Source organism: Siniperca chuatsi, linkage group LG18 (genome assembly GCF_020085105.1).
Source record: "Siniperca chuatsi isolate FFG_IHB_CAS linkage group LG18, ASM2008510v1, whole genome shotgun sequence".
NCBI lineage: Eukaryota > Metazoa > Chordata > Actinopteri > Centrarchiformes > Sinipercidae > Siniperca > Siniperca chuatsi.
In genome coordinates this window covers 12601677-12615267 of record NC_058059.1, presented here as the reverse complement: position 1 = coordinate 12615267, position 13591 = coordinate 12601677, and the positions used below count along the sequence as shown (strand labels likewise).

The following is a 13591-nucleotide window of genomic DNA, read 5'->3' as shown; positions in this document are numbered from 1 at the left end:
TCCGTTTCAATCCAAAAGGCTCCACTGTGTTAAGAGTGTGAATCAAATGTGCCTCTCTGCAGAGCAGTGAGTTAATAATGTCTCCACCTCTTGGAGAGGAGGAAAATTTTTCTATTACCCAGAACTTTAATGATACTGCAGAACCATGGTTAGTCTGTGCATAATGCCAAGTGATAGCGTAATCCATGTTTTGTGTGTGTATTGCAGTTTTGTGTTCACATATGCAAATCTTTAAAGCTCTTTTAGTTTGTCCAACATAAACCAAACCACAGGGACATTTCAGCAGGTAGACAACATGTGTGGTGCTGCAGTTTATGAAGGATTTTATGGTGTATTTTTCACCAGTACGTGGATGTGTAAAGTACTTGGTGTCTGACGAGTTAGAACATTGTGCACAGTGGCCACAGGATAATGTTTTTGACCCTGCCTGCCAGAGGAGAATACTCAGTGGAGAAAGTGATTTGTGAGTAAGTAGTGGTAGCTCTAGTTTTCTTGACTAACAGGGATTCCCTATCTATCTAGGGCCCTCTGATAGGCTGAAGAAATATATGATGTGGGATAACACCTATGCTGCTCTTTCATTTCAACAGCTTTACACTGGAAATCTGTAACTAATGTGGTTGTTGTTATAAGTCTGTGGCTCTCGTGTTGTGTAGCTGCTGTCTGGCTCAGTGTGACCGTCTGCTCTGCCTGTGATAGAACACTGACATTACTGCTTTATTCAAGATTTGATTGGCTGTATCGAAATAAGATCTCCATCTACGTAGACAGATAGCTAGCTGTATTCCAGCCAATTAATGCAAAACCAGGCTGCGCCATTGTGAAACAAAATATAAAATATAAATTTCACAGGGTAGGTGATATACAGAGCAGATGTGTTTGCTGTAGCAGACAAAAAAAAGCAATTTAATTTCAGTTGAACTTTAACTTCCTCTTGATTTCCTAATTTTGAGACTAATCTGTAACGTTTTCTGTTTGGCAGAGCTGGATGTAATCTTATGAAAGTTAAAATGGCAGTATCAGCTAATTATTTCTAAAAGTATTGTAGACTGTAATGATAACTTTTTAAAGTGCTTTCTACAGTTGTAATATACGCTATATTTTCCTGCCTGTTTTTCCTTCCTTCCTTTTTCCCCTTCTTCATTCCTTTCATGTGTTTCTGTATGTTTAAATATAAAGAATTTCCTGCGTAAGATGGAGCAGATCTTCATGTGTGTGTGCTGCCAGGAGCTGGCCTTCCAACCAATCACCACCGTCTGCTCACACAATGTCTGCAAGGTGCGTATTTGTAATTACCACTTCTCAAAATCCCTCTCCTTGTATTTATGTATCTCTTGTCCTCTCTCCTCAGACTTGTCTCCAGCGGTCGTTCCGAGCAAAGGTGTACTCCTGCCCTGCCTGCCGTCACGACTTGGGCAAAGACTATGTCATGACCCAAAACGTGCCGCTTCAGATGCTGCTTGACCAGTTCTTTCCCGGCTACAGCAAAGGCCGATGAGGTCGAAATCACATTTATAAGTAGAATACTTACATACACGGACATAAGCATCCATTCTGTACACCCACGCATACTGTCAAGTACCTAGAGCTCCACTTTAAAATGCATTGCGCACGCATACTGTACTTACCCACGGGCAAATGTATATTGCATATACAGCCATTTATGTATACAATCATTCACACACAAACAACCTCAGTAGGGACTGACCTCATCTGTTGAACTTGGACTGTCTCCATTAACATCACCAGCCTGAAATTCAACCAAGCACATTTTTTAATCTCCATACTCCTGCCCCACAAAAACACACAAACGCACAAAAGGAGCCCCAATTCACACCCACTAGCCACCTCAAGATATTAGCTCATTTTTAGTTTGCCCCTCCACTGTGTTGTTCACTGACTCCATAAATTGACACACAGCACATTGTTTTGAGTGCAAATTTCTCCCCAGCAATATCATGAAGTCAGCCATTAGACTCCTGCCAACCTGTATGCATTTTGTGTACCATGTACGCAGTTTTACACCAAAACACTGAGCTGAGCTGCTATTTTACTCTGGCAAATAAAGGTGCTAGTCTAATATGATGATTTAGGCACAGCAAGACTGGCAATTTTACAAGGTTACTGAAGACACACAGATGAGATATCACTTCCTGCACAACATTCAATATAAGCAAGTAGGTCATGTGACTGAGAGATGCCCACAGAGTTGGCCTTCATGGCAAGGTTATATAAGGCAAGTCAAGAAATAATATGTATTTATATATGAAATGAAGCACACCATGTTGTATTCCCTTGAGCACTTTATCAATGACATGCGCAACAGACATATTTTGTAGGTTAATTAGGAGCACATGCTAACATCCTGCTAGCTGCTCATGTCACTTGGAATAATGCCATTGCCATGCCTTGAGCTAATAAGAAGAGCAAATGTCTCGACAGAGGTAACATTCAGTGCATTTGCAGAGAACAGAAATTGGCAGCTGTGTCTGGTTTGTTTGGAGTGTCAGAAGATTTCTGGGTCCAGCAAAGCAGCAAACCTTACATACTTAGTGAACGCAACAACAATCAACAGGCACAAATCTCCTTAAATTTTAAATGAAGTCAAAAAAAGGGCATTTACTTCATAAACATACCAAAGACATGAGGCTGTAGAGACGGTATGGGGCAAATATCTTCAGAAATCAGCTTTTTTTAAAAGTACTTACTAGTGAGGAATCAATCTCATACTTTAGATGAGTACGTACTTTAGATGAGTACGTTCTGGTATTTCCCTTATATATGTCTACCAGAGAAACACTGTAATGTTGTAATAGAAATGAAAGATTTACACGCAGCACCCTGAAATGCTTGAAAAGCGCGAGGTGCGCCGCTTGCATAGAAGGGCACACTGTGGTTGTCCCTGGTGTTACCAAGCAACCACAATCAAGCAGGACTTCACACAAAGATGATGAGCATATATTGTGCTCAGCAGATATCCATCTGCTATTGTTCTTTCTGTTAGTTCTGGTACAATGTATCCAGCACAATCTGCTTCTGTCAGTTTCCTAATGATGTGAACATATTATTTTTAATCAGAAATTTACCGATTTAAAATCCTAGTTTTAGATTATTTAATTTAGGCCGTGTTTTTGTATGGCTGCTTTGTGTTTAGACAACATTTAACATTTGAAAACTTCTTTTGAAAAATGGGAAAAACAATACCCATCCCTACATGGTGCAAGTAAGAGCTTTTCAATATTGTGAGACATTTTAAAGAGTGCATATGTGAGAGTTCACTGGTGTGTAACACATTTCAGTAGTTTTATTAATACACTATTATGCTTCAATAGGTAGTAATAGTAGTGTGTAAGACAGCAAACAGACATTCTTTCTTGTAAAGTCTTGTAATGCAATCATCAGTCGATCAGTTTGAGACGGCAAGATCTGTGTGGACTTAACGTGTAACCTAAAAACAAAATCAGATCATCAGGTCTAACATACCATGGTCCATGACTGAAATGTGTGTGTAATACAAATTGAATGGCAGCTGTGAACACGACAGAAACAAAAAGTTGTCCTTAAACACTTGGATGTGTGCTTTCCTCAGATGCAGCAGTGCAAAAGATCCACAACTTTAATTCTGTTCAGTTATCGGTTATCTTTACGTTTTTTATCTGTTAGATCTGACACACCATCAGATATTATACATATATTATACAGCCCGAGCCAAGTCCATTTTCCTTGAGTTAAAAAAGCAATTTTTTTCCTATCTTGAGCGGCTGACACAGATTCGCATCTTTTCTGGTGCTGATATGGTACTTTAAAATGTCCAGGGTTGGCAGGTCTGATAGGAACTAAAACAAAGACATCGCATGGAGAGCAGCAGCACAGTCTCTGCACTGATCTTTGATGTGGACAGAGGTCACCTGGAGTGCTGAATTTCAGATAATATACCTGAAATAGTCTCCCTTGAATTGGTTTTGTGGGAAAATATAGCCCTCGTTCATTGACATCGTCACGCTCACCTGTAACAGCCTCCGAGGCAAAGCCATGTTTAATGTAGAGCTGAGATAACACGCTGCTGTAGTTTCTTACTGCTCTGTTGACATTCAGATCAGAAGTGAAAACTGTCTGTCTAACCCCCCCCGGGTTGTTATCGACACTTCCTCCCCTTTCATTGGCCGGCTGTTTGTTTGTGGTGATGTCCTTGTTTCTGTTCAATCATTCAGGATTTTTTTAACAACAACATGCAAGTACAAATGCTACTATGGTCTTTAAAGCTAACTGTGATGTGCATTACTTCCACTGTTGCTCAATCTTGTTCAAAGATTATTTTCTTCTTGCAAGCTAATAGCCCTGGTTTCTTTCTCTGCTGTGACCTTCGCTCCCTCTCCTCTCTTTCTGCTGTCTTCTGCCCCCCGTGAACCTACAGTACTAACAATTTTTAGACGTCTTGTGGACGCTTGGCTTCAGTGCTGTGTTGTTTTTATTTTTATTGCACTCTACTGAAGAAAAAAGTTTGAAAAGTCGCATTTAATTTTCCTAGAATGCTTACTATTATCTATGTCTGTACTCCATTTTTCTATCATTTTAGTTGCTTCTCTTCTATTTTAATCATTAGTCATTTTTATGTGGCCACCTCAAACATTTGCAGCATATGCCAGTCTGAGGAGTTTCATTGCTTCATATTGTGATCTGAAATTTTATACATGTCATAATAATACTTGATATGTACCTATTAAATATTTGGATTCCAGAAAAAAACCCTGCTTCTTTTCTTTTTGTCCTGTATTTTACAGATTTCATGAGGCTATTGACTTATTATAGTGATTGACGCTAATGTCTGCACCATGAAATATCTAAAGTGGTCAAGCAGACCATTTCCACTCCCAGTCACATTTATTCACAATTATGTTAATCACAGCTCGCTGACATTAAGCCAATTAATCTTTTTTTTTTTTTTCCATATTAGATGAATAGTAAAATTCCCCTGAAAATCATTCACATATATTTTAAGATCAGGTTCCCTCAGCTCTTACTTTATCAGGCTTCCTGGGGCCATGGGTTAAGCAACACATTTATTTGCACTGATGTATACTGCAGATGCAACTTTAAAATCAGCTGTCAAATATGTAGCTCAGTGTCCCGTGGAGCCTCCTGGTGGTAAGAAGACACAGGACATGCGCTGGATGTCGGCCCTGCTGCTCTTTTGTAACTGACCTGATTTTCTTCAGTTTGTGTAGGCTGAGCAGCACAGATTACATTATGTCCGATACTAGTTACAGTATGGCCATTAAATGTGCTTTATAGGATACTGTGTTTGGTAATAAGGATGCATATAAATAAAACTTTCATTAAAAAAATCCCTGATTATGTGCAGCACAGCTGATCCTCCACTTTGATGTGTACCTCCAGCAGTCAGAAAATGATCTACCCCAGGCTTCATACATGAATACTGAATAAATTCACTGTCTGGATATTTCATTTTAAAATAAAACAAAGATCTGCTCTGGGCCTGACAGCTCTTCATCACATCTTCTTCAAACTCAAAGTAAAGACATTTATACGCTGGTGAACAAATAAAGACAGTAGGCAAAAGATTGTTTTTTGTTTGTTTTATCACAGAAGCACAACAGGTACCACTATGCAGGTGAACAACAAACTCAATACTATCATGAAAAAAAAAAAAAAGTTAAAAGGAATGCTAATCAAAAAAACAATCCAATCATAACAGTATAGTCACAGCATTTTTTTCAACCTCCCAAACAAAATACTACAATATTGTCAGATATACATGGCAGAAAGAAGCAAAAGCACTTTGGATTATTCACTTTCCTTTCGCTTTGTTCCAATTCACTCATTGTAAGATCTTTAACTTGAAACTTAAGCGCCGACATCAGACACATGCAACAGCATTCATATCTTTTCACGCCACCTCTAATCTAAATGGATTCACTATTCAGCTATGAAGTACCAATTATTGGGGCTGTCGCTCAAAAGTAACGTTTCAAAAATGGTATTACTTTTAAGAGGATATTAGTGCTACAAAATTATACTGGTCCCACTGAAATGTTTTTGTAATTCAATTCAGAGAGAAAGAATATATGGGAAAAATTTAAAGTCATTATTTAGCCAATAAAAAGAAAGCTGGAGTACCCGAGTGTAAACCTGATGACCTTTTTGTTGTACATTCAAGAAATTAAGAATCATCCACCTTATTCTATCATAAAAGGAAATATCAATAAAAACAAAGACTTGACAAGAAATGGAAATTATACCAGAACTTAACTTATAGCTATGACAACTGCAATATGATTTAAGTCGAAAACACAAAGGTTCCCTCCTTCTTAGGTGACAACACCGATTAATCTTCAATGAAAACAGTATACAAAACACACAAAGATAAATGGTGGAAACAGGAGATGCACATCTTACATATTCCCTTGAACACAAAAAGCATGGGGAAATGAATAGTTGCATACAGAGAGCTACCACCGAGGGTTTAACACAGACGGTGGTGTATATGAATAAGCTGGGGTGGGATGGAAAAACATATAATGGGAAGAAAAGGGGAAGTAAGCAGGGGGTGGAGGGGCTGTCCAGAGGGCTACTCCTCATCCGAGGAGTCCCTGTCAAAATTGTAGGCCATGAAGAAGACGTCGGGTCGAGGCGGGACGAGGGCATGGCCCGGTTTCACAATCTCAAAGCCCAGGAAACTGAATGTACGCACCAGTTTAGCTGGAAGAATAAGGCAGGGGCAACAGATGTTAAGATGCAGTATGAGTCAGAACACAGAAGCCAAAAGAATTATGTAATCAAAGTTGTCTGGATGTTCTGAATGAAAAAGGTGTGCTGGGAAAACAGAGCTTTTAGCACATACCACGATCGTCTCTGTTCTTGTAAAAGCAGACAAACACGCTAACGACTTTCAGATGTTCTTCAGCATACTCCAAGAGAGCCGCAAAACTAGAGGGAGAACAGAGGGCAGCTTGGGTTGGAAAATGGAAAAAAACCTCTTAACATGCAGGCACAAAAACACAACTGACTGAATCTCATGCATATTCTATAAAAATAGGTGTGTGTTTACTGATTATTTTGACCGCTCTGCTTTGGCTTCACCTCTGATATTTCAAAGTGAGCCAACCTGAATCTCTAAAATAAAGCCTAAAACTTTAGATTAACAGGTAATCAAGACTTGAAGGTATACAGGCTGCCAGGGTCCAATCACCTTCCTATCATCTTTAAAAAAAAAAAACATTTTCCATGCCCACTTTTACATAATATTTTAACTTGTTTTATTCTAACTTTAAGTGCCTGTTTACTCTCCTGTAACATGGCTCAAGCGTGCTAAAGCTTTATTTCACTTGAGGTCTTTTCTGTTGCTAACAATGTGGCCTCACCTCTCCTTGCTGCCTTCAGGAAGAGGGTCAAGAGGTATCTCCACGTAGAGTGCGCTGCTGCTTAGGACAGCATCCCACTGTATTGTCTTGGTAACGGTGGGACGACTTTGGAAGTGGAGTATCCTAGGGCGACCATTCCCTGCTGGCTCCTCCGTTACAGTCAACTTTCGGTCCTGGAATCACAAATACTAGTTAACACATCTTAAAACAGCAGTGGATGACAAAAAAGTTGTCAGTGTCATGTAGATTGTATGTTTCTTGTGTGGAAATGTGGCCAAAACAGTTGCATGCACACATGGGGGACCCATAATCCTGCTTGCAACTCTGGTCAAGCAGAGCAACTGAGTCTATAAATAAACTGAACTCAATTTCTAGAAAAAGAAACTGAATGATGTGTCACTGCTGGACGTGGATGATTGAATCAAATAAATCCCTGATGTGCCTTTGTCTGCTGCGTAAACTCTGATGGTGGATGACGTGACAGGAAATGGTTTCAGTGCGGAGCTTGTATTCTTGACACATTTCTTCCTCTGAAAACATTTCACCAACGAGACAGTGTGTGTGTGTGTTTCTAGACTTACTGAGTAGAGCGGCCGAGCTGAAGGAGTGTGATCCCGCGTGCCATTCCCTCGCCCACCTGGGATCTTCAGGGGTGGGAGAGGGACATCAGGAGCACCACAGAGGCCCCGGGCTGCGGGTACTACTACAGTGCAGGGACAGGCTGGACGGGAGGACAGAGAGGACATAATCACAACACCGTAACAGAAAAATCACAATCCACAATGCACTTCCAACAAAGGTTTTCTGTAATTCACAGTGTACCATGTGTTGCTATGTATACATGGCAAAAATGCATACTCAGGATTTTTATATAATCTTTTACATAAATACAACCTCGAAGACATGTCATGGGACTCTTTACCATTGTGTGCCAAGAAGAATTGCAGCAATTTAATTTCACACTTAAATTCACAAGTAACTACAGGCTCTTATTCCTACAATTATGGAAGAGGTTTGCATCACACGCAAGTAAAAAAGATCAGAAATCCTTTGCCAAAAGAAAAAACACACAAACATGCAGGACAAACACTTTTAGCATGATAAAAGTGTTCTATCACAATGTTCTCTAGACTAAAAAGGTATGCTCCCCAATTTTGTTAAAGCCCCTAAAATTTTAAGATTTACATGCAGCTCACTGTGAGGTTTTTAACTTTTTAACAACTGTCAGCTAAGTCAACACATATATGAGACTACATCTTGACACTACCACTTTCATCTTGTTTCTAACACAGCAAAAACCTGAGCACTTTTTTAATTATTTGTCTGAAAAGGATACAGCTTCAAATTATGTTCTCGCTTTTGGTTTTTATCAGGTTTGAATGCAAACTTCTTGTGGCACTTTGGGCAATAGCTCCTACCAATGTAGTGTAACATTGGCTTTAAAAGAACAACTGTGCTCTGGAAACAAACATTTAAAGTGTTTTCTGTTTGGCTTTATTAGCAATAAAATGTAAGATTATCCAATACTGATAACCAAAATAAGTTTTTCCAAGTTGTAAACTTTACTGCAGCTACTAACATTTAAGTGCTCAATCCACAACATGTGTTATACAAGCAAGCCTGGATGCTCCTTCAAACCGCTTTCAGTTTATGCTCCCCAAAACAATCGCACTGTGTTTACAGAGTTGTTAACAGAACTTTTAAAGAGTGGTGCACCAATGCAGCAGGATGCGGTGGGAGGTAACCAACCAAAAACATTTGGCGCTAAAAGCGCAAAACTCAGACGCCTATTCTTGAACTCACATTTCGGTGTTGTTTGTTGAAACAGCCAGTGTAAGTTAAGCTGTTGGCAGAGCCCTTAACATCTACCGAACGTCCACATACCAAAATTTTGTTGTGCTACAGTTTACCAAACTGTTGGTATCTTGTGACCAAGTACACATTATAAAAAAAGGTACTGGTGAAGCCGTGCAAGTGGCAGATTTTCATATTAACCAAACAATACATAAGGGTTCTTTTCATTATCGATATATTTGGTGGCGGTGTAGTCCCTCATTCGTCCAGGAGTGTTCCATCGTAGAAAAGGTTTCAGTCGTAGTCATCTGGACACTGTTTTCAGAATCAAGACGTTTCGGCTCCCATCCGGAAGTCATTCTCAATTGTGAACCATGGTATTAATGCGATGGTCAAGCCAATCATATGCTAATCAGGTACATAACAGTGATGAGGGAGGTGCAGCCAGAAAACAATAGGCCTGATTACTGGGCCATCGTGGAAACAAAAGAAGGTCAGTTCAGGTGAAACTAGGCAGGGTAAACAGCAGACACTCAGGAAGACTCCTCCCTGAGGGCAGGGCTTAAGCATCACAGAGTAGCTTAAATTTCTGAGTTCTCAGACCATTTTCACAATTGAGAATGACTTCCGGATGGGAGCCGAAACGTCTTGATTCTGAAAACAGCGTCCAGATGATTACGACTGAAACCTTTTATACGATATATTTGGTGGTTATTTTTTCAATTAATGGATTATTTGTTAGATACATAAAATGGCAGAAAATTGTGAAAAATACCCATTCAATTTTCCTAAAGCCCAAGGTGGTGGCTTTGTCTAAACCTGAATTATACTCTGTTTACTGTATCTTAAGACAAGAAGACTTAAACAATGAACTGATTATCAACATTAGGAATGCAACTAACAATTGTTTCCATTATCAATTTATCCAATTATTTTTGATCATTCATTTGGTCTGTAAAATGTCTGCAAAAATGGCCATTATAATTTCCGGCAGCCCAAGATGATTTAAAATGTAAAATACATTTTTCTAATTCAACCAACAGTCCAAATCCCAAGGATATTCAGTTTACTATTATATATGACAAAGACAGGCATCAAATCCTCTCGTTTGAAAAGAGCCAGCAAGTATTTGGCATTTTTGGTTGAAAAACAAAAAACGGTTAATCAATTATCAATTTTGTTGCAAATGAATTTTCTGTTGATTAAAATAAACAAATCGGCTAATCGCTTTTGCTCTAGTTCACATACAATAATCCATTTTAACAGTTGTCACTCAGGTTATATTTCTTGCCTTTAGACTGAAACAAGTGCAAATGTGGCTTTATTAAAGTAGGTGGGTTACAAATCAATAATTTTAATGACTCTTTGTCTATACAACATAGTCTGGTAAAAACGAAGTTTTTAAGGCCTTCTGTAAATTCATTCAACACCCAAGTCCATCCACTTTTCTTTTCGCTGTGTTGTGCGAAGGCTATTTACGGTTGTGCCACTGTACTATTACAATTAAATGAATTAGCTAAAACAATGATAGCGATTTATCTATTTACATGTACCACTGCATCGCAGTGTACGGTTAACTTCCTGCCGTCACGAGGCTGCTGCAGTAAACTGACAGTTGCGTAATAATCAACCTGTCTCCGTTGTCAACTCACGAGATCAACGTGGCCACAAACATGTGCCCACCTAGCAGATTTTTAACCTGTTTTTTTCTCTCTTGCCTTTCCTGGAGCCACCAAGTAACGTGAGCAAAGGCTAAGTTGTCTCCTTATCGACTGAAACAATCCCATTTAAATCCACTGCCTGGTGACAGTTTACGTTCTCTGATGCTTTACAAGACAAAATAAATTAGCTATGTGTCATCATTCTTCTTAACAAAATAATGAAGGTTAACTACATTGAAATGTTGACGCTAACTGGTTAGCTAGCTGGCGCAGTTAACTACAGTGACGTAACACAAGTTCGACGGTGTTCATCGCTAGCTAACGCTAGCTAATGCTAGCTAATGCAGCCCAAGTTGTCTCTCGGGCCAGCAAGTGACTGTCCATAGTACATTTTAACATGACATGTTTTACAATAACGTTATAACTACAGCTACCACCAAACGCAACACTGGGGCATTGGTGATATAGTATATTACATATAAACTGTACATTTAAAGTTAAACGCGTTTTACTTCCGCTTTTCTGTGGCCGTTAGCTAGGTTAGCTCAGCCACCCCTCCCCCACATCTCGGTTAGCAGTTCGCTAGGTGAGGTATTTTTCATCGTTTACTTACTTCCCAATCATGTCACAGATACCATTATTCAAGTCCGCCATGGTAGTAAAATACTGCTGTTTTCCTTCTTTCTCGCGAGCAAAGCAATGACTGTTTAGGATCCGCTGGAGGTTGGATTTTACCATCCGGCCTCGGGTAGAGACACGACGGGCTGACTGCTCTCTGCTATGCTCGGCTGGGTAGTGATCGATCGGAGAGTCGGGAGCTGGTAGAAAAGACATGAGTCAAGTCAACTGCAGTGTAGCTTAGACATTTCCGTGAGGTTATTCCTTCGACTTCAAAATAAAACTCGGATGAATCGAAAATGTTTTTATTTGGTCATACACGGTTAAGTGTACATTTCGAATACAATAACAAATATATCACATTGATAACAGGACAATTGACATTGCAGATATGCCAAAATATGTTAGATTACAAATGACCAATTATGCTTAAAAGGTTTCCACAAACCTATCTATTGTAAAATGAAATTTCTGTCTGAGAAATAATATGGCTTGTATTTAATATACCTTTTTAATATACTGTGTTTTTTATATATGATATTTCATTTAAAAAATATATTTTTCCAGAATAAGTGAGATCTTGAGTCTAAGGCTCCTGTCCACTATACATTTCAGTTCAGTAAATTGTTCAATTATAATGATTTCTGTTTCATTATTTCTGTTAATTTTGTTTCCCAACATGAAGATCAACATAAACCTTCTCCACACTAGCAGGGATACCAGTCTGTGCTAAATCCTTTTTTTTTTGTTGGCCTAAAAGTAGTCAGTTTAAACATGTTGGAATCAGCTTATAAAATATCCACAAAGTGTTACTTTTTAATTGTAGAATGTAAACTTGCAAATTCTTGCAATGCTCATAAATCCTATGGAGCAAAATTATTGTTTGTGTGATTCCACAGTGAGCTGGTGTGTGTGGTATCACTGCTTAATTGCCAATTTGGAAACAGAATACAGTGTTTTGACAAAATTATCTTAACCACCAGCTTTTTCCACGCTTTCAACTGCACTTTATGGCTTCATCAGCAGCTTGAGATTGCTCTGGTTGAAAGACAAGATCAAAGGTTTCCAAGGTCAAAAATGAACCTGGGAGCTAAAGCATACAGTGTGGTTTCCCCCTTTAAAATAAATACCTTTTATTTTGAAAGAAGAAAACATGATTAGAGCTAAGCCTAAAAATGAGCTTATATCTAGCTTCACACTCCTGCTAACAAGCTAAAGCTAACCAGAAACGCTACACGCTAAGATGCTAGTAAAGAACATGACCGTAACTTCACCTAGAAAAAATGACTGGCACTGACCTATGACCACAGCTAAAATAGCAATAAAACATCGGCTAATATCTCGAGTGCCGTCACTAAAATATGTTTATTATGTATACATTACAATAAATTTAAATGTCAAAACTAAGTACGTGTCTTCCCGATCTCCCCTTTAGCAAGTCGATGCCGAGCCGAGAAAACAAATAGCGTACGTTATAACCCGTTAGCTGCCGTTAGGCTAGCGGCTATGTGTTTACATGAGGGCGTCTAATGGAAAAGTACCAAGGACAGAGAAAAACAAAGACACTAAATGCGGATGATTTCAATATGATTATTTAACTCCAGCTGTCGCCAGATTCCATCTCATTTTGACTTTGCCCGTAAAAAAAACAGTTAGTTCATTAGTGTAGCCTATATGTTTGGGTGTGCGCAGTGGTGGAAACTAAGGACTATAGCATTTCAAAGGAAAATATTGTGCTTATTACAACACTACATTTATTTGGCAGCTGTAGTTACTATAAGGTCAATGACTTTTATTTTTGATACTTTAAGTGCATTCTGTTGCTGATACTTCTGCACTTTGAATGCAGGACTTATATATACTTTTTTATATATATATATATATATATATATATATATATATATATATATATATATATATATATATATATATATACGCTTGTCAGATCCTAAGCTTTATTCTTCATACTATTTTATTGGGTAAACTGTTCTTAAATAACTGAAAGAGTTTAATGAGATGTTAAAGTTTTGCTTGGAAGTTTGGTTTTAGATTTGGATAGACTTTTGGGTTTGGCTCGCTTCATTGCTCTAACATGAGCTTGTGATCACGCTGAACGCAGTACTGACTCAAACGTGA

The 13591-nt window shown here is 38.7% G+C and overlaps 2 protein-coding genes across 2 annotated transcripts in view; one reads left to right on the top strand and one right to left on the bottom strand.

Annotated features, from left to right (window-relative positions):
* The window catches only part of LOC122865479 (E3 ubiquitin-protein ligase UHRF2-like), a 34933-nt gene extending 30187 nt beyond the window's left edge, over positions 1 to 4746 (top strand). The window contains exons 15-16 of the mRNA XM_044173946.1: positions 1180 to 1278; positions 1352 to 4746. Coding sequence (XP_044029881.1) covers positions 1180 to 1278; positions 1352 to 1498 — 246 coding nt within the window. The 3' untranslated portion in view covers positions 1499 to 4746. The remainder of the gene's footprint in view (positions 1 to 1179; positions 1279 to 1351) is intronic.
* An 836-nt stretch (positions 4747 to 5582) lies between these two features.
* oaz1b (ornithine decarboxylase antizyme 1b) lies at positions 5583 to 12625 on the bottom strand. Its single transcript, XM_044173947.1, is given in 7 exon segments — positions 5583 to 6720; positions 6863 to 6948; positions 7383 to 7555; positions 7964 to 8050; positions 8052 to 8103; positions 11451 to 11655; positions 12586 to 12625. Coding segments are annotated over 7 exon segments (759 nt in total). The 5' UTR covers positions 12611 to 12625; the 3' UTR covers positions 5583 to 6589.
* Between the last annotated feature and the right edge of the window lie 966 nt (positions 12626 to 13591).